Source organism: Notolepis coatsorum (genome assembly GCF_963971535.1).
Source record: "Notolepis coatsorum genome assembly, chromosome: 13".
NCBI lineage: Eukaryota > Metazoa > Chordata > Actinopteri > Aulopiformes > Paralepididae > Notolepis > Notolepis coatsorum.
The window spans coordinates 12,382,233-12,403,229 of record NC_140177.1 but is presented as its reverse complement, the minus strand read 5'-3'; the positions used below and the strand labels follow the sequence as shown (position 1 = coordinate 12,403,229).

Below are 20,997 nucleotides of genomic sequence, written 5' to 3'. Positions count from 1 at the left end.
CCGAGAGCTCTGGAGTCGAAGGCCCTCTGGGAGATAAGAGTGGCGAGCGGCTTCCCACACCCTGAATCCCTAGTCCCACCCCCCCCCCCCCCCCCTTCCTCTGCATTGGCGCTGCACTGTCGGTTGCCTCGTGTGAGGGAGACCTCCCCCACCCAGGACTTGGCTTGTGCACTCCCCCCCACCTCCCCCCCCCCTCCCACTCCCCCCCACCCTAAAGCCCTGTAACAACCTCAACCCACTCCCCCCTCCTTCCGTAAATGGCGCTGCCTATGACGGCTGCCAGTCTGTTTGCGGTGGTGAATATGCATATGTTTGTCTCAAGGCTCTGTACCATTATTACTATCTAAAATGTAATAATTGTGGAATATTACTGTAATGAGCTGTATGTGTATGATCCAAGCGTCCTATGATCCTCATAGGAGCATAACAGAAAAAAGCATTCCATGTGAAGGTATTCTGTATCTTTGCATGTCAACTAATAAAGAAACTTGAAACTTGAACTTGAAACTAACATAGTACACAGTACACAGTATCTAACATAGTATTACTCCAGTACACAGTATCTATCATAGTATTACTCCAGTACACAGTAGCTATCATAGTATTACACAGTACACAGTATGTAACATAGTATTACTCCAGTACACAGTATCTATCATAGTATTACTACAGTACACAGTATGTAACATAGTATTACTACAGTACACAGTAGCTATCATAGTATTACTAAAGTACACACTGTTTATCATAGTATTACTACAGTACACTGTATCTATCATAGTATTACTACAGTACACAGTATCTAACATAGTATTACCCCAGTACACAGTAGCTATCATAGTATTACACAGTACACAGTATGCAACATAGTATTACTCCAGTACACAGTATCTAACATAGTATTACTCCAGTACACAGTATCTAACATAGTATTACTACAGTACACAGTATCTAACATAGTATTACTCCAGTACACAGTATGTAACATAGTATTACTCCAGTACACAGTATCTAACATAGTATTACTCCAGTACACAGTATCTAACATAGTATTACTCCAGTACACAGTATCTAACATAGTATTACTACAGTACACAGTATCTAACATAGTATTACTCCAGTACACAGTATGTAACATAGTATTACTCCAGTACACAGTATCTAACATAGTATTACTCCAGTACACAGTATCTAACATAGTATTACTACAGTACACAGTATCTAACATAGTATTACTCCAGTACACAGTATCTAACATAGTATTACTCCAGTACACAGTATCTAACATAGTATTACTACAGTACACAGTATCTAACATAGTATTACTCCAGTACACAGTATGTAACATAGTATTACTCCAGTACACAGTATCTAACATAGTATTACTCCAGTACACAGTATCTAACATAGTATTACTACAGTACACAGTATCTAACATAGTATTACTCCAGTACACAGTATGTAACATAGTATTACTCCAGTACACAGTATCTAACATAGTATTACTACAGTACACAGTATCTAACATAGTATTACTCCAGTACACAGTATGTAACATAGTATTACTACAGTACACAGTATCTAACATAGTATTACTCCAGTACACAGTATGTAACATAGTATTACTACAGTACACAGTGGTTCTCATAAGCACTCTACAGGGAAAGATCAGTTGCCAAAGAGTAACTTTACGTGGGTAACTCAGTGTACAACATGTTTGCGATCTGGATGGGAATGGACCCAGACTGAAACCAACGGAGACATGTTTTTCTAGAGCTCTATAGGCAAGACACTGGTGACACTGTGTGTGTGTGTGTGTGTGTGTGTGTGTGTGTGTGTGTGTGTGTGTGTGTGTGTGTGTGTGTGTGTGTGTGTGTGTGTGTGTGTGTGTGCGTGCGTGCGTGCGTGCGTGCGTGCGTGCGTGCGTGCGTGCGTGCGCGCGCGTGTGTGTGTGTGCGTGCGTGCGTGCGTGTGTGTGTGTGTGTGTGTGTGCGTGCGTGCGTGCGTGCGTGCGTGTGTGTGTGTGTGTGTGTGTGTGTGTGTGTGTGTGTGTGTGTGTGTGTGTGTGTGTGTGTGTGCGTGTGTGTGTGTGTGTGTGTGTCTGGGGAGACATGGTGGAAAAATAAATCTCAACTAATAAAGTATTTTCATTATTGTAGATTGCAGCCGGTGGGAACAAGAGGAGACTGAAAGGCACAAACCATGTGATGCAGCAGCTGTACATCTGTAGCACATACTGTATACTCTCAGACGCTCTGTACACCATGTGTTCAAGTTCATGTTCAAGTTCTTTATTCGTCAAATACACAACAATACAGGTAGTTTCGAGCTCAGACTCAACAGTGCACAGTTTAAGAAACAACAATGAATACAAGAATGGTAACAATAAGTAGTAGTAGTAAGATAAAATGAAATGAAATATAAAATGAGGTAAGATCAAATAAAATAGTCAATGTGTTGTGTTGTGTACAGGCACCATGCACACACAAGTTTATCCAATGTTATCTCAGAATTATTTGAGAGATGTATTTTTCAGATGTTGAAACATCAGTGACTGAAACCGTGTGCATTTCGTTCATGTTTTCTGTTTCTATATTTGTGGTAAATCATCTGCATTTGCAAATGATTTTTCAGATTTCTGAGAGATGTATTTCACAGCCAGCGACTAAAACAATCAAAAGTTTGGTTTTCGTGTTTCTATTGTTGTTCATCACTTGTATTTGATTTAAGGCTTTGATTGTAATAAGATGAAGGTGAAAATCAACTCAATTCAAAATAATAAACATCCAACATTGTTTAATTGTCAGATAAGCATGAGTTATGACACCCAAGTCTTTATTATAGTGGATTTATTTTTTTACATAAATGATCAATTCTATCACAAAAGAAAGCAATGACACTTCCATTGCTAAATATGATCTAGAAAACACAAATTGCTAATATTAATTATAAATGTTATCAATATTGTTTGGAATTGAAATAAAGATAATATATGTTAAAGGTGCTATAGATTACATTTTATGTAGAGTAATTATATAAACGGAAAAAAGACAAATAAAAGTACATTTTTATTTTGGAATTGCTTTTTAAAACTCCAATGATGTCCCGGGTCAATTTGACCCAAACAGTATAAAGGATCCAAAAGGTGAACATAATACAAGGGTTAAGTAAGGCTGTAGGTTAGGCTATGCTTTAGGTTAGCTAGCCTATAGGCTTAGGCTAGGCTGTCCAACCTTTGGATCCCTTGGGAAAAAACATAATCAAATTAAACTGATGACATTTTGTCATAATATGGTCACTATTTTGAGATACAAAACGACAAGCCAACAGCTTTGCACAAAATATGCACAAAACATGTTAGTTTTCACACTATTTAAAAGTAAAGAGTAAAACCAATGTGAAGTTAAATGTTCACGTAATCTAAATGTCGGTGTCACAGTAACGTTCCAACCTACAGGATACGATTGAGAGGCTCTGTATTGGACTTTTCCCAAAACCTCATAACCTAAAATAAAAACCCAACTCAGCAGCGCTGCACACACCTATAATTCTGAACTGTAACATGAATTCATAATGCTGCCATTACAGTAACTCGTATCACGTGATCCTCTACGTGTACAGCTGAGCTCAGCCCACACCCCCCCCCTCCTCATCCTCTATATTTTAACATCATTTCACTTGTCAGGCGGTTTTGGGGTGACGGCGTGAGGCGCAGGGAGCCAATCAGCACCTCGGACAGTTCCCGCATCAAATCCAACGTCACGGACAACGCCCTGATAGTAGCTCCGATTACGAATGACTTTAGCAGTCTCTCTTAAGCAACATGTTACTGTTAGTGTTCACAATAAACTTGGCATGCTGGAAAAAAAATATGTATGGTGCAGGCTTAGCAATATTGAATAACTGTGCGCGCTGATATAGTTGATCACAATGCTGTTGCTCACATCTTTTTAATAACCCGCAAGTGTCATGACTATATACGCACGTTTCCTGCCCAAATGCTACAGAATGAATGAATGAATGAATGAATGAATGTAAACTTTATTTAACAGATTGCAGAATGGGTATACAATACAATACGGCTCAAATTAATACACACAATTGTTAAGGGGATGCAGACCATAGAAAGACGTTTGTCTTGTTTACATCAGGGTCCCCCATTTTCAATTCATAGTGACATTTATGACAACATACATGACATCATGACATTTATGGCATAGGGACATACATGACATACAGGTATATAGTACTGTTACATTTGTGACATGTGCAAATATACAGTACTGTCACCCATAGTGCCATAGATCCTAACAGAGAATAATATAGTAATAGTATATACATATGATGGGGAGGAGAGTGGAGACTGTACATTAGGAGGGGGTGGGTGGGTGGGAGAAAACATATATACATACGGTGGGGAGAGAATATATACATACTGTCTCGTCTTTTCTTTCCCATTCATAATAATAAGCACCACCCCAACATTATGGGGATAACTCTACTGTAAACTCCCCTTTAATAAACGTGTGCCTGTCCCTTTAAGGGGCGCATGTAGCGCGGCGGCGAGCGGTACGACTGTGTGCGCTGCGCGCTGCGCGCTCGCGTTGCCATCCTCCTCCTCATCATCATGGCCTCCATGATACAGCCGCCGCTGAGCAGCAGAGCAGCCGGTGGCCCTTCCTCCCTTCCCCGCGCGGAGACGGACGTCAAGCCCAAACGGAGGCACCGGTAGAGGAGGAGGACTGGAGGAGGAGGAGGAGGAGGAGGAGGAGGAGAGCGCGCCGAGGGGGAGAAAGCCGCCTCCATGCCGCCATCATCACCCCGGTCTCCCCGATGTCTTCGTCTGTTAAAGCCACGACGTACAGCCATTTGACAAAGAGGGACCGTGCGAGGAACCCGCGGCGCGGCAGCGGCAGAAACATGAACACGGACAGGGATTATTCTATTAATCTTTCGGTGCAGCAAGTGCTGAGCCTCTGGGTGCAGGGCACGACACTGCAACACTTCACAGGTATCTATGCCGAATCATAGCTGCTCCTTCAATATGTATTTCATGTGTTCAGAGGCTTATTGGTTCAGCTGTTATACCGGTCTGAGACAGAACTCACACTACAGTACCGTTATCTACTAACCTACTGTACTGTTGGATACCGGCCTTATATATAGGCATCTTATTATAGGCATCTTAATTGGCGCATCCGTTTTAAAAATAGTAACCCGGGATACAATATCCACGAGTCTATATCCAAGTAAAGCCAAGATGAATGAACCTATAGACCATTGGCATTGCTATATGAAACAGCAGACTGTATTATTGCCACATCAGCCCCCCCCCCCCCCACTGTTGAGTATAGTCCTGCGAGAATGACATGACGTTCCCCAAATCCCACTCCTCTCTGTCCACGCGTGCAGAGTCAGTGTAACGAAATTAACAGCATTAGTATATGCAGCTAATTATTCTTTCTGCTGCGTGGATGGATGCGCTTGACTCAGTAGTGGATGAAGTGTTGCCATCATTAGTTACAGTCACACACACACACACACACACACAGCCCTCCATCCTTTGTCTTGCAGCAGAGTATTGATGGGTAATTAGTGTCATCACCTCCTCCAAGCCATGGCTTGGCTGTCTGTCTGCTGTCTGGGCTGGTCTCTAGAGTACACTCTCTAGAGAAACGATGATGGTGGTGGTGGTGGTGGTGGTGATGGTGGTGGTGATGGTGGTGGTGATGGTGGTGGTGATGGTGGTGGTGGTGATGGTGGTGGTGATGGTGGTGGTGATGGTGGTGGTGGTGATGGTGGTGGTGATGGTGGTGGTGGTGGTGATGGTGGTGGTGATGGTGGTGGTGGTGATGGTGGTGGTGGTGATGGTGGTGGTGGTGGTGGTTGTGGTGATGGTGGTGGTGGTGGTGATGGTGTTGGTGGTGGTGGTGATGGTGGTGGTGGTGATGGTTGTGCCCGCGTATTTGCCCGCGTCCACCTCTTGTTTGATGTGGTCGTTCAAATAGAGAAGGCATGTGTCAGTGGAATGGGATGTTCTGAAGCCAGATTGGAATTCGTAGATTAGATTTATTTCCGCTAGGTACTTTTCAACCTGTTCGTATTTGTGTTGGTTGTGGTGGTGGTGTTGGTGATGGTGATGGTGGTTGTGGTGATGGTGGTGGTGGTGTTGGTGATGGTGGTGGTGGTGTTGGTGATGGTGGTTGTGGTGGTGGTGGTAATGGTGGTGTTGGTGATGGTGGTGGTGGTGTTGGTGATGGTGGTTGTGGTGGTTGTAACTGAGGGGTTACAAAACCCTGACTGTATTAAAGATTGTGATAGATTAAACCACTGCTAGTTATGTACTTTAATTACTGGCCAGACAGTACATCAAATATAGATGGTGAACACCCACAAGAACACGGCATTGACACAGAAATACTATTGGAGGGTAATTTATTATTATTAGGCAACGTTAGGTTACAGAATGAGAATTAGGGTTGCGCTTGTATGGCGAAGAATATACGTAAAGTCAGTCAAGAGCATGAGTCACTAAGAATAGCAGGAATCCTACGATGGGTCTAAGTGGACGCCACCTGTTGTATAGTAGCAATTATATAGGGCAACACTGGTACCGACTGGAGACAATGGGTTCCCTCCGGGGTGTAAGGTCTGGAGGGTAGAGGAATGCTCGGATACTCAGTCTGATTCAATGAGGAATAAAGAGACTCCAGGTACAGGAGTCGGTCCTTGTAAACTCCCTTGATCAGCAGCAAAAGCAATAATTGTAATCCAAATGCCGACAGCATTGATGACAGCTAGCCAGCCCCGTCCACGAGGCAGGCCCGAGTTGTAATCCTCACGAGGTTGAATCCCAAACGATAGTGGAAATCAACGATGCTCTTCTCCGGATACCACGTTCCAAATCAATATAATCCAACCAGTAATGGTTCTGCAATCGCCGACGCTGGTTCTCCTGTGCACTATACTTCACATTAAACTAGGTCGAACTTGACGTTACTTCACTAAACTCTGACACTTTTACTATTCTATTCGCACATGTTTTAAACGCACGGTTGCTCACTTCAATGTTACCGAACTTGTCACACTGCTGCTTTAGACTAACTGAATGAACCACTGCTGGGCACACCTGCGCCAGCATATATACTTAAGTGACAATCTAGTACCAAACCTCAGTTCTTGTCTGGTATCAATACACTGTCTCCGGGCATGTTCTGACATGCCTGAAACTCGCCCATTGCACCTGTCTGAGTGCGAGACTGCCTGGAGCCTAGGGCGCTATCCAATAAGGAGAGCGAACTATTACTATGGTTTGGACGCAGGTAAAGGGATATACCGTGTATATATAAATAATATACAAAGTATATCAAACAATAAAGGCAGATTCTCAACTTTAATCTGGCCCTTCACAACAGTGGTGATGGTGAATTTATTCACACACACACACACACACGATACATGGTGGTGGTGATGGTGGTGGTGATGGTGGTTGTGGTGGTGATGGTGGTGTTGGTGATGGTGGTGGTGGTGTTGGTGATGGTGGTTGTGGTGGTGATGGTGAATTTATTCACACACACACACGATACATGGTGGTGGTGATGGTGGTGGTGATGGTGGTTGTGGTGGTGATGGTGAATTTATTCACACACACACACACGATACATGGTGGTGGTGATGGTGGTGGTGATGGTGGTTGTGGTGGTGATGGTGGTGTTGGTGATGGTGGTGGTGGTGTTGGTGATGGTGGTTGTGGTGGTGATGGTGGTGTTGGTGATGGTGGTGGTGGTGGTTGTGGTGGTGATGGTGAATTTATTCACACATACACACGATACATGGTGGTGGTGATGGTGGTGGTGATGGTGGTTGTGGTGGTGGTGGTGGTGTTGGTGATGGTGGTTGTGGTGGTGGTGGTGTTGGTGGTGGTGGTGGTGGTGGTGGTGATGGTGGTTGTGGTGGTGGTGTTGGTGATGGTGGTTGTGGTGGTGGTGGTGGTGGTGGCGGTGGTGGTGTTGGTGGTGGTGGTGGTGTTGGTGATGGTGGTGGTGGTGGTGGTGATGGTGGTGGTGATGGTGGTGATGGTGGTGGTGGTGATGGTGGTGGTGATGGTGGTGATGGTGGTGGTGATGGTGGTGATGGTGGTGATGGTGGTGGTGATGGTGGTGGTGGTGTTGGTGATGGTGAGGTGATGGTGGTGGTAATGGTGGTGGTGATGGTGGTGGTGGTGGTGATGGTGGTGGTGGTGGTGGTGATGGTGGTGGTGGTGATGGTGGTGGTGGTTGTGGTGGTGGTGGTTGTGGTGGTGGTGGTGGTGGTGGTGGTGGTTGTGGTGGTGGTGGTTGTGGTGGTGGTGATGGTTGTGGTGGTGGTGGTGGTTGTGGTGGTTGTGGTGGTGGTTGTGGTGGTGATGGTGGTTGTGGTTGTGGTGGTTGTGGTGGTTGTGGTGGTGATGGTGGTTGTGGTGGTTGTGATGGTGGTTGTGATGGTGATGGTGGTGGTGGTGGTTGTGATGGTGGTTGTGATGGTGATGGTTGTGGTGGTTGTGGTGGTTGTGGTGGTGGTTGTGGTGGTTGTGATGGTGGTTGTGATGGTGATGGTGGTGGTGGTGGTGGTTGTTGTGGTGGTTGTGGTGGTGATGGTTGTGATGGTGGTTGTGATGGTGGTTGTGATGGTGATGGTGATGGTGGTGGTGGTGGTGGTGGTTGTGGTGGTGGTTGTGATGGTGGTTGTGATGATGATGATGATGAGGATGGTGGTGGTGGTTGTGGTGGTGATGGTGGTGGTTATGGTGGTGATGATGATGGTGGTTAAAACAGGGACACGTCCCCAAGGACTTCAAAATTGCGAGGGTGACCCCTCTGCACAAAAAGGGCAGCAAATTAGACCCAGGCAACTACCGCCCTGTTTCTATTCTCACCTCCATCTCGAAAGTCATGGAAAAAATACGAACAGGTCGAAAAGTACCTACCGGAAATAAATCTAATCTACGAATTCCAATCTGGCTTCAGAACATCCCACTCCACTGACACATGCCTTCTCTATTTGAACGACCACATCAAACAAGAGGTGGACGCGGGCAAATACTGCGGCATGGTCATGCTGGACCTACAAAAGGCCTTTAACACTGTCAATCACTCCATTCTGATTGACAAGCTAAAAGCAATCGGTTTTGATAGTCTATCAGTGAGCTGGATGCAATCCTACCTTGAGGGGAGGGAACAGATGGTGGAGGTAAACGGTACCCTATCCCCCCCCTCACAGTGAGCTGTGGTGTTCCACAAGGAAGCATACTAGGACCGCTACTGTTCCTAATTTATGCAAATGATGTCGTCAGCTTGTGACTGCAACTTGTTCCTGTTTGCGGACGACTCAGCCCTGCTGGTCTCTGACAAGAACAAGTTACAGGTTGAAAAAACCCTCAGCTCGGAACTAGGCAGAATCTGCATATGGCTCGCTGATAACAAACTATCATTACACATGGGCAAAACAGAGTCCATTCTCTTCGGTTCAAATAACAAACTTAGCAAGACCGACGGCTTCTCAGTTACAGTGAGTGACAATATTGTCACAAGGAAAGATGAAATTACCTACCTGGGTTCCATCCTAGAGGCTAATCTCTCCTGTGACAAAATGGCATCCAATGTAATAAAAAAAGTCAACCAATGAACTCGATTCTTGTACCGGATCTCCTCTCTGGTAAACAAGAATACCCTGAAGACTCTAGCAGGAGCACTCATTCAAGGGTACTACGACTATCCTTGCACCTCATGGTACCAAAGCACCTCAAAGGCGCTAAAAACAAAATTACAAACATCTCGAAACAAACTGGTCAGACTACTGCTTGACCTTACTCCTAGAACCCACCTCACCCCTGCCCACTTTGACAACCTAGGATGGCTTAGAGTAGACGACAGAGTACAGCAACTTGCAATGGGCCTGGTCTACAAGATACACTACACGACCAAGGTACCCATGTACATGTCAAAATACTTCCCAAAGGTCAGTGAATACCACGATCACAACACCAGAGGGAGCTCCACAAATCATGTTAAACCCAGATTCGGCTCAAACAAGGGACTAAACACGTTTCGCAATTATGCCACATCAATGTGGAACGCCCTACCTAAAGCTGTAAAGGAATGTGAATCACTACCCACTTTCAAAACCACTCTCAAAGAACACCTACGGGAGACTGCAATTTGAAACTGGCCCCTGTAAATGTCCTAACCCAACCCCCTCATTTACCTAGTATGGTTTTGTCAATATTCCAATGTACAGTTATGCTTGTTTGTACAGTGTTTCCCCCCCACCCCCACCCCCTCTAATGTACAGTAAATTACCTAGTATGGTTGTCAATATTCCAATGTACAGTCTTGCTTGTACAGTTGTACAGTGTTCCCCCCCCCAACCCCTCCTACCCAACCCCCCCACCCAACCCCACCCAACCTCCTCCAATGTACAGTTTTGACATCAAATGTATATACTCCCTTTTCTAGACTATTTTTGTATCACAAACAGTACTGTATTTGCAAATCTGGTATGTATAGATGTAGCAGTACTGTCTGTATGTCATGTATGTCATATATGTCCTGATGAATTGAAAATGGGGGACCCTGATGTAAACAAGACGAAAGTCTTTCTCTGGTCTGCATCCCCTTAACAATTGTGTGTATTGAGCTGTACTGTATTGTACCCATTCTGCAATCTGTTAATAAAGTTTTCAATCAATCAATCAATCAATCAATCAATCAATCAATGGTGGTGGTGATGGTCATGATGATGATGATGATGATGGTGGTGGTGGCTGTGGTGGTGATGGTGGTGGTGGTGGTGGTGGTTGTGATGGTGGTGGTGGTGATGGTGGTGGTTGTTGTGGTGGTGATGGCTATGGTGATGGTGCTGGTGGTTGTGGTGGTGAGAGTATCTTGTATCCAGACTTCACCATGATACAGTATAATGTAAGGCCTAGAGATAGTGGATTGTGTCAGTGTGCTACTATTGTGGAATTTATAGGCATAGACCTGCTGTAAATATGATTGTAATATTTAATAACAGGCCTATGGGCCTACTGTAAATATCTTCTTGAAACAGAATGATACATTTACAGAAATTGCCTGCTGTCCCACCACTGATAACAGTATAACGGTGTAGAATGTGTACACCAGGACCACGGCAGCAAGACTATAGACAGACACGGATTAAAACAAGACTCTATGCAGTTGGGTTTTAACTGGGTGGAACACACTGAGCGGTTATGGCACGATGGCAACAGATTGCAGCGTCATATAAACACAAGGAGATAAACGTGTTTCTCTCGAGACCGGAATTCCTCTCGGCAGAAAAAGAGCAAAGCAAAGATGGACATATATGGACGTGTAGCTGGCACGGAGTGTCTTCACGAGTAACACGTCAAGCGAGGAAGAAAAGAAGGGGGAGAAAAAAGCAACAAAGAACTCGATGTTAAGGATGCTGACTCAGCAGGAAGCTGATGCACATACAGAACGTTTAGGGAAGCATGAGTTTCAGCGGGGAGTGGTGGTGGGTGGGTGGTGGGGGGGTCAGCATGTGTAGTGTTGTCTGACACCCTGGCGTGTGGTAGGGACCCTCTGAGCTGCCATCTGATCTCCTCAACCCCATAGTTTAGCAGCCAGGTGAACCCAACCCACACAGATATAAGATAAGGTCACCGGAGGCTATGAGAGAAACCGAACCACGACGTCGACGACACGAGCAATGGATTCGTGAGGCAGATGAGAATGTCTTTTTAATAAGTTATGACTAAAACATTAAGTTAAATGAAGATTTATTTAGCTCCCCTCTCTCTCTCTCCCTTTCCTCTCTCTCTCTCTCATGCCCCAGAAGGTTGCTTTAACAAATGACTTCCTGTTGGTGTTTTTTTGCTCTGCCAGTGGTTCCATTTTGTAACCCCCCCGCCACAAATCTCAACTTCCTCAGGAAACCATAGAAACACGATGCCTGTTGTTTCTCTGCCGTTTACAAATGGAGGCAGCGCACACTTTGTGCTGCGTTTGCACGGTTCTATTTGCGTGCTGTGCATGTGTAATAACATATAGAGTCTGATATCACGCTTCGGTGAAGTTCGTTTGACCAATTACCTCTGTACCGCGTTGAAGGTGCTGCAAGTGGTATTTATTTGTTAAAATAAGTGGTCTACATGTTAAAAATAATAGCTCTACACTCTGACAGCCATCACTGATATAGTGTTTGATCAGTAACGCAGTCTCCCCCAGTCCCTCCACTCTGCAGTAAACACAAAATAAACATGATCCAATCATGAGAGAGAACTCCACATTGAAAATAAACGGTCTGACAAAAATAAGAAAAAAACACTAGTTTTAAGAAAACATGTGCTTTAAACAGGTATAATAATCTGCCAGTGTAGTAAACCAATCTGGCTTGGAAAGAATTTCTTGAAATAAGTAAAAAAATATCTAGGATTTATCTATGGATAAAGTGGAACGTGATACCAGAAAAATAAAAGTCTGTTTACTGCAGAGCTGAGGGACTGGGAGACCCATGTCACTGACAAAACACTCTGTATCAGTGATGGTTGTCAGACTGTAGAGCTATTTAACACTTATTTGAACAAAAGAATACCACTTACAGCTCCTTTAACTTGTCAACCATCTTTATTTCCCGTCACTCCCAGGATTGCTTTGTTTCCAGAGTCAACACTGTCTTTTTTGTTTTTAAACTTTATTTTTTAGCGTTTATCGCTTTTCTGGTCAAGCATGACCGACAGAAACAGGTTGAAATGGGATGTAGATCAGGGGAAGACATTCTGAGAAATGACGGCGGGTCCGGGAATCGAACTCGTGTCCCCCAGATCCGTGACGAGCACGGTTTTCCCCGACGGAGAAATAGCGCCGAGATATGCGGTGAGCTACGGGAGCTCCCCTAGAGTCAACATTGTCAACCGACGATAGTCATCTCTGTGCTTCTGCGTTATGTCGTGTGTCAAACCCACTCTGCCACCACCCACCACTACAGACAACCTATAGTCTAGATGGAAACATAGGTCCACCTGCATAGGGTGGATTTTTTCCGCCACCTGTTTTTTCTTAATCCTTGAAGTGTCTATTTTAAGATTCTGACAGGTAACAGGTTGAAATAATGTCCCATGGGGTTTCTTTTGAACCCTTTAATACACCTATCCTGAACGAAAACCTGAAAAAGAAGAAAAAGAAAACAGCATAACTTTTGAAGTTAACAACATATAGAGATAAATTAAAACATTTCCCAAACAAGTTTGACCCAAGGAATTCAGTACAATTGTTATTTTTAAGATTCAAACACATCTTGGTTAAATTTCAGGAGAGAAAAAGCAAAAAAAAAAAACGCTGAAAAAACGTATATCACATCTCTATTTTCCCTTTTTACTAAAATGTAGTGCATTGGACGAGATCGATTTAGGTTAATATTGGAAATAATATTGTAATAAAGATTGTCTCTAACCTTGCCCCAGGGCGCTGGCATGCTACTGCTGCTGCTTTCATGAAAACCATAGTTCTGCCTGAGAACTTTGTGAGAAGATTACCCCCCTTTCTTGCATCACAAGGGCAGCAATACCGGCAGCTTTAACACCAGCCATCTGTCTGTCTTTCTCCCTCTCTCTCTGTCCTCCATACAGGACCATCAATCTCACACCTGAGCCTGGAGGTGGGAAAACTAAGCTCTCTCTCCCTCTCTCCCTCTCTCTCTTCCACCATCCCTCTCTCTCTCTCTTTCCCCCATCTCTCTCTCTCCCTCTCTCCCTCTCTCTCTTTCACCATCCCTCTCTCTCTCTCTTTCCCCCATCTCTATCTCCCTCTCTCTCTCCCTCTCTCTTCCACCATCCCTCCCCCCTCTCTCTTCCATCTCTCTCTCTCTCCCCCCACCCCCCTCTCTCTCCCTCTCTCCCCCCCTCTCTCTCTCTCTCCCTCTCTCTTCCACCATCCCTCCCCCTCTATCTCTTCCATCTCTCTCTCTCCCTCTCTCTTCCACCATCCCTCTCGCTCTCTCCCCCCCACCCCTCTATCTCTCTCTTTCTCTCTCCCCCCACCCTCTCTCTCCCCGTCTCTCTCTCTCTCCCTCTCTCTCTCTCTCCTGCGCAAGAGGCTACACTCCCTTGCTACTCTTGGCTCTGGCACGCCTTGCCTACACTGTAATAATATCAGCCGCCGGTTAGCATGGAAACTTTGACCTCTTATCAAGCGACCACAGGGAACATAATGCCTTCCTCTTTTATGCGTGACACACGCGAACGGCTCTGCTGACACAGACTTTCGATCTAGCGGGACAGGGATTAGTAGAAATGAATGCTGTCCCCTGACCGAGGGTGTGTGTGTGTGTGTGTGTGTGTGTGTGTGTGTGTGTGTGTGTGTTGGAGAGTAAATTAGAATTCCTGAACATGGCACCTTGGACGACAGACCCAGTGGCGGCCGCTGGGTATTCGCCACTAGGGGGCGCTATACCAAACATTTTGCAAAATGCAAACATGTACAGTACAGTACCACGCAACACTCATGCATGGCAAGACGTGAGCGATTCGACTCACGCTCACGGCAATGAATCGGCTCTTATGAACGAGTCGCTCAGCTGTTACTACAACAACACACAACCAGTCAAATAAAGTATAGTCTAGACTCTAATTCACAACTTGAAACACAATATATAAATAGAAAAGTTAGAAACAAAACTCGCCCGTCTACAAACAGGCAGATCTCTCCCTCTCTCCTTCTCTCTCTCACACACAGCGCGACGTGGAATCGATTCGTTACACAATCAGACCTATTATATACCAAGAATAACTTCAGTATGAGTACAGGGCTGTACACATATTTTGCATATTGTTAAACGAGCCAAGGCTAGCTATTAAACTATCGATATGAATCGAAAATCTGGGACCCTGATGTAAACAAGACAAACGTCTTTCTCTGGTCTGCATCCCCTTAACAATTGTGTGTATTGAGCCGTACTGTATTGTACCCATTCTGCAATCTGTTAATAAAGTTCTCATTCATTAATTCATTCAAACATAGACGATATTGAACAAGCCATAATCCACGTATTTTCAATCCGAGAGAGCTGCAGTAGTTAAATCAATGAGCCATCGATAAATAAACAATCAGCAATGTCTCGCTTCATGAATGGCCAGCAGTAGAGAGAGAGAGAGAGAGAGAGAGAGAGAGAGAGAGAGAGAGAGAGAGAGAGAGAGAGAGAGAGAAGCCAGCGTTAGCTGAGTGGCAGAGAGAGAGAGAGAGAGAGAGAGAGAGAGAGAGAGAGAGAGAGAGAGAGAGAGAGAAATATCGCTAATCTACCTTGTTGTTGGCAGAGAAGGGCTTGTTGATAAAGTATATCCACTCCATGGCATTGTCCATCCAGCCTGTGTTGATGTCCATCCATTGTCCATGCATGTCCCTCCACACTGCATCCATAATATAGCTTGTTAATAGCCAACAAGTACTGTGAGTGCCTTTGTCCATGTCCGCCTCGAACAGCCTGCAAACTACCTGGTGTTCTATCGCCATGCTCTAAGACAAACTCTAACCTTAACCAACTTTGAAAGAGTGCCTAAGCCTAACCGTTGAAAGAACTTGCCATCACGCTCCAAGACAAACAGCTGCAAGACAAACAGCAGTTAGCCAAGTGTTAGCTCAGCTGAGCTTGTTGCCACAACACTCAAAGTAGACTGAACTTGCTGACTTGCTGTGATAAGATACCTCCCCCTGGCGCGAGAAATGCGGCTATGGAAAAAAACTGGCATCGCGTCGGCCAATCAGAGAGCGTCTCCGCGAAATGCGGCTATGGAAATTATTCACGGAAGTTCACTTTTGCTGCCTAGACCGCTTCAAATAGCGCTCGGATTCCAACATAATAGTCATATTTCAACGCACAACGTGAAGTATGCACTGATTGGCTGTGACGGAGACAGCGATCAAACTGTGACGCGCAGTCAGAGCGCTATCGCTTCTTGTCCCGGCGAGAAATACGAAAAAATAAAAAAAAACGTCACTTCCTGCCCATGAAAACGCTGTTTTTTTTATTTAAATAATAACGTTATATTGTGCATTGGAAATACAAACATACTTAAAACGAGTAAATATTATTCATTTTAAACATGTTTATATTATTTATAGGGCTATAAAACAAAAAACAAAAATTTTTTTTTTTTCTTATTCTCTCATTTAACAGGTGGGTCGGCGCCCATAGCGCCACCAGTGGCGAGCCGCCACTGGACAGACCTCTTATCCCCAGGCCCACAGGGGGGATATTGATACAGCATTATGGATGCTGCACAGATGCCGGTGTAGTATATCGTCCAGATACAGGACTAAAACAGTGACTCGGGAGGTCGTCTGGTAATCCGGATTCCAAGATTCCTACAGTACTTCTCCCGGGCAGCGTGTCAAAGTGTCCTTGAGTGAGACATTTAACCCCTAATTGCTCCAGATGAGCAGGTTGGCACCTTGCATGGTCGCCTCCACCGTCGGTGTGTGAATGTGAGGAACAAAGATTCTAAAGCTCTTTGGATAAAAGTGCTATATAAGGGCTTGTGTCCACAGCGGAAGTTTTATTCGAGACGGACCTCTTTGAAAAGCAAAAACCGCGGGGAAAAGGAGCGCGCCTGTCGCGTCTGTAGCATAGAAATGAATGACAGAAAGGAGCTGACAACTCATAAAACGTCCGCTGTGGACACAAGCCCTAAATGCACCATTTACAAGGTGTTGGTATGGGATATCAGGCAGATACTGGGCTAAAACAAGGTGTTGGTATGGGATATCAGGCAGATACTGGGCTAAAACAAGGTGTTGGTATGGGATATCAGGCAGATACTGGGCTAAAACAAGGTGTTGGTATGGGATATCGGCCAGATACTGGGCTAAAACAAGGTGTTGGTATGGGATATCGGCCAGATACTGGGCTAAAACAAGGTGTTGGTATGGGATATCGGCCAGATACTGGGCTAAAACAAGGTGTTGGTATGGGATATCGGCCAGATACTGGGCTAAAACAAGGTGTTGGTATGGGATATCGGCCAGATACTGGGCTAAAACAAGGTGTTGGTATGGGATATCGGCCAGATACTGGGCTAAAACAAGGTGTTGGTATGGGATATCGGCCAGATACTGGGCTAAAACAAGGTGTTGGTATGGGATATCAGGCAGATACTGGGCTGAAACAAGGTGTTGGTATCAGGAGAGCACTAATACTGAAGTTCGATACCAAAAGCTGCATGTAAAATGTCAGAAACCGAAGCAATGTGACTAGATTTTCCACACGCGAGCAGCTCTGCTGACACAGACTTTAGATCTAGCGGGACGGGGATTAGTAGAAATGAATGCTGTCCCCTGACCGAGGGTGTGTGTGTGTGTTGGAGTACATTTGAATTCCTGAACATGGCACCTTGGACGACAGACCTCTTATCCCCAGGCCTACAGGGGGGATATTGATACAGCATTATGGATGCTGCACAGATGTAGTGGTGTAGTATATCGTCCAGATACAGGGCTAAAACAGGGGCTCGAGAGGTCGTCCGGTAATCCGGATTCCAAGATTCCTGCAATACTTCTCCCGGGCAGCGTGTCAAAGTGTCCTTGAGCGAGACATTTAACCCCTAATTGCTCCCGATAAGCTGGTTGGCACCTTGCATGGTCGCCTCCGCCGTCGGTGTGTGAATGGGTGAATGTGAGGAACAAAAATTGTAAAGCGCTTTGGATAAAAGTGCTATATAAATGCACCATTTACCATTTAAAACAATTGGTGTTGGTATGGGATATCAGGCAGATACTGGGCTAAAACAAGGTGTTGGTATGGGATATCAGGCAGATACTGGGCTAAAACAAGGTGTTGGTATGGGATATCAGGAAGATACTGGGCTAAAACAAGGTGTTGGTATGGGATATCAGGAAGATACTGGGCTGAAACAAGGTGTTCGTATGGGATATCAGGAAGATACTGGGCTGAAACAAGGTGTTGGTATGGGATATCAGGCAGATACTGGGCTGAAACAAGGTGTTGGTATGGGATATCAGGCAGATACTGGGCTGAAACAAGGTGTTGGTATCAGGAGAGCACTAATACTGAAGTTCGATACCAAACGCCACGTGTAAAATGTCAGAAACCGAAGCAATGTGACTAGATTTCCTGCATTTCTTGGCTTATAGAAGAAGTGTGTCTATAATCCTGCACTAATGACTGCTGTGCCTACATACTGTTCAGTAAAAGTCATGTCCCTTGAGCCTGGCGTGGGTGAACTAAGCTCTCTCTCTCTCTCTCTCTCTCTCTCTCTCTCTCTCTCTCTCTCTCTCTCTCGTCTCTCTCTCTCTCTCTCTCTCTCTCTCTCTCTCTCTCTCTCTCTCTCTCCTTTGCAGGGGCTTTAGTTCAACATAGTATTCAAGTTAAAAAGACATAATAATAATAATAATAATAATAATAATAATAATAATAATAATAATAATAATAATAATAATAATAATAATAATAATAATAATAATAATAATAATAATAATAATAATAATAATAATATAATAATAATAATAATAATAATAATAATAATAATAATAATAATAATAATAATAATAATAATAATAATAATAATAATAATAATAAATATATAATTCCTAAAATTGCTGCACTTTGTTAAAAATTTCATTTAGCTGTTGGTCTGTGTAGTAGCTAATACAGGATTTTGCTGCTTAAACGTATGTATAATGTATATTCATTGATTCACTCGTATACCAAAATTCATTTGAATTGAAATCTTTTGCTTTTCGCATCAAATATTGATATGCGATAAAAATGTGATTAATTTCTATTAATTAACTATAAAGTCTTGAATTAATTCGATAACATTTTTTAATCTAGTCCCACCACTAATATAATAATAATAAATTAAATGTATATAGTGCTTTTCTAGAACTCACAGTCACTTTACACTTTACACTTTACACTGAGGTGTGGTGGTCGTGAGACAAACAACGGACAAGCGTAACACAAAACACAGGGGGGGGGCAGTGGAGAAGAGACGGGTGTTGAGGCGGGACTGGAGAGACCTGGGAGAGACTCTGAAGTAGGGGTGGACGGTATAAACCGGTATACGGTATAAACGGTATTAATTTGCTCTACGGTATGGATTTTGACTATACCGTGTAACCGGTAGAGCAGCTCTAAAATAGCAATGACGTCATGTAACCACAGCGCGACTATTTCAATCGCATTTGCCCCTAAAAATAGATAGAATTAGTCATAGATAATAGATATGTGCAAACTGGAAAAAGTTATTTAGGAGGCGCTTCGCGCAGTGGGCGTGTCAACACGCAATTGTCATTTCATAATAAACACATCACTGCGGCGCACAGCAAGTTTCAATTTCAGTTCCTGGCATTTTTAACCAGTGGAGAAAGGTAAGAGATGTCCCTATCGTTTTTCTTATATGAATTATTCTACGTTAATAAAACATACCTGGTGATCAACTACAGTTTGCTGTAAACATTATGATATGCGTGTAGTGTTATGATAACGACGGCTGCAGCGGGAGCTGGGAGGACGGCTGCAGCAGTGGATTTGCGAATAGCATGCAGCTGCAGAGCCGCAGAGCCAGCGGCGCTTTCAGGTCAGGTCCGCTCAACAGCGCCCCCCCCACCCAACGGCTGAAAGCTGTGACCAGACCTGAAAGCGCCGCTGGCTCTGCGGCTCTGCAGCTACATATGCTTCTAGCAAAATCCAGCATCCAGCCCGGCTGTTTGCAATGGGAGCAGCACGGACTCGGGACTTATTTTATTTGGAATATAATGACTTTATACGCAAAAGTAGCCTAGTTTTAAGTTAAAATATTATAAATCTACATGCCTTGAGGATGTCATTCTTTATATAGCCTGCCTATCAGGCAAAACAAATTATTCTAACGGAAACACTGATACCGTGATATATACCGTTACCGTCTATGCTTCAAATTATACCGTGATATACATTTTAGACCATACCGTCCACCCCTACTCTGAAGTGTCTAATGTCTTTGGGGAGAGAGTTCCAGAGCCTGGGAGCTGCCCCGGAGAGAAGGCCCTGTCCCGCAAAACTGCCAATGGCTCGACATGACTGCTTGAAAGTCTGAATGGCCTTGAATTTCATTCATGTAATTCATTCATGGCTTTGACTCATGAGTATAATTGATTTGGACATTTAAATGCCGAGCTTCTACCAGTCAACACTCCGAAAAAACCTCCCCCGGGCCAAGGGAGGTAAAACAAAAGAAAACACGAGGGATATCATTCGAGCGTTTAAATGAGAGAGAGACACCGTGATGAATCTCAATATATATCGCATATCAAATGAAGAATAATTATAGCGCATTGTGGTCCAAGCACTGTCATAATATCTGAGCCCTATGGTGATTCCTACCTCTAACACACACACACACAGTTAAGCAGATGCACGGAAAAAGCATAGACACACACATGTAGCTAACGCCCCCCCCGGATCTGAAACCATGGTCTATCTCCTCGCATTGGGAAGCCACGTTTCCCTGCAGTCAGCAGAAGGAAGAAGAACTCCCCCTGTGGCCAAGAGAGGTAACATTCTCACCAGGCTTCAGACAGCGCTATGCTACACGCACACACACACAACGCACACACACGCACACACGCACGCACGCACGCGCACACGCACGCACGCACGCACACACACACACAGACACGCACCACTACCCTCTGGACGCTGTCCTGTAAGTAGTTCCATACATTCATTGGTCAAGAATCAAGAATCAAGAGGTTTATTTAGAGGTTATAGTCACATACATACCAGGGCATACAGTGAAATGCGGGGTGGTCATGCCCGCATCGATTGTGCAAAATACAACAATAAAATAGGCATAGAAAATAGGTAAGACACAAGATGTGCATGATAAAAAAAGACATGCTAAGTTCCTGAGAAACTGGTTCCTATGTACACTACTATACAATATAGAATTTACAATTTTAACTCTGTCATTTTATACTTAAT

At 44.3% G+C, this 20,997-nt stretch overlaps 1 protein-coding gene across 1 annotated transcript in view; it reads left to right on the top strand.

Moving 5' to 3' along the window:
* Positions 1 to 4,791: 4,791 nt before the first annotated feature.
* Positions 4,792 to 20,997, top strand: part of tmem170b (transmembrane protein 170B) — a 31,614-nt gene continuing 15,408 nt past the window's right edge. The window contains exon 1 of the mRNA XM_084327280.1: positions 4,792 to 5,011. Within this exon, the coding sequence (XP_084183406.1) occupies positions 4,834 to 5,011 (178 nt within the window). The 5' untranslated portion in view covers positions 4,792 to 4,833. The remainder of the gene's footprint in view (positions 5,012 to 20,997) is intronic.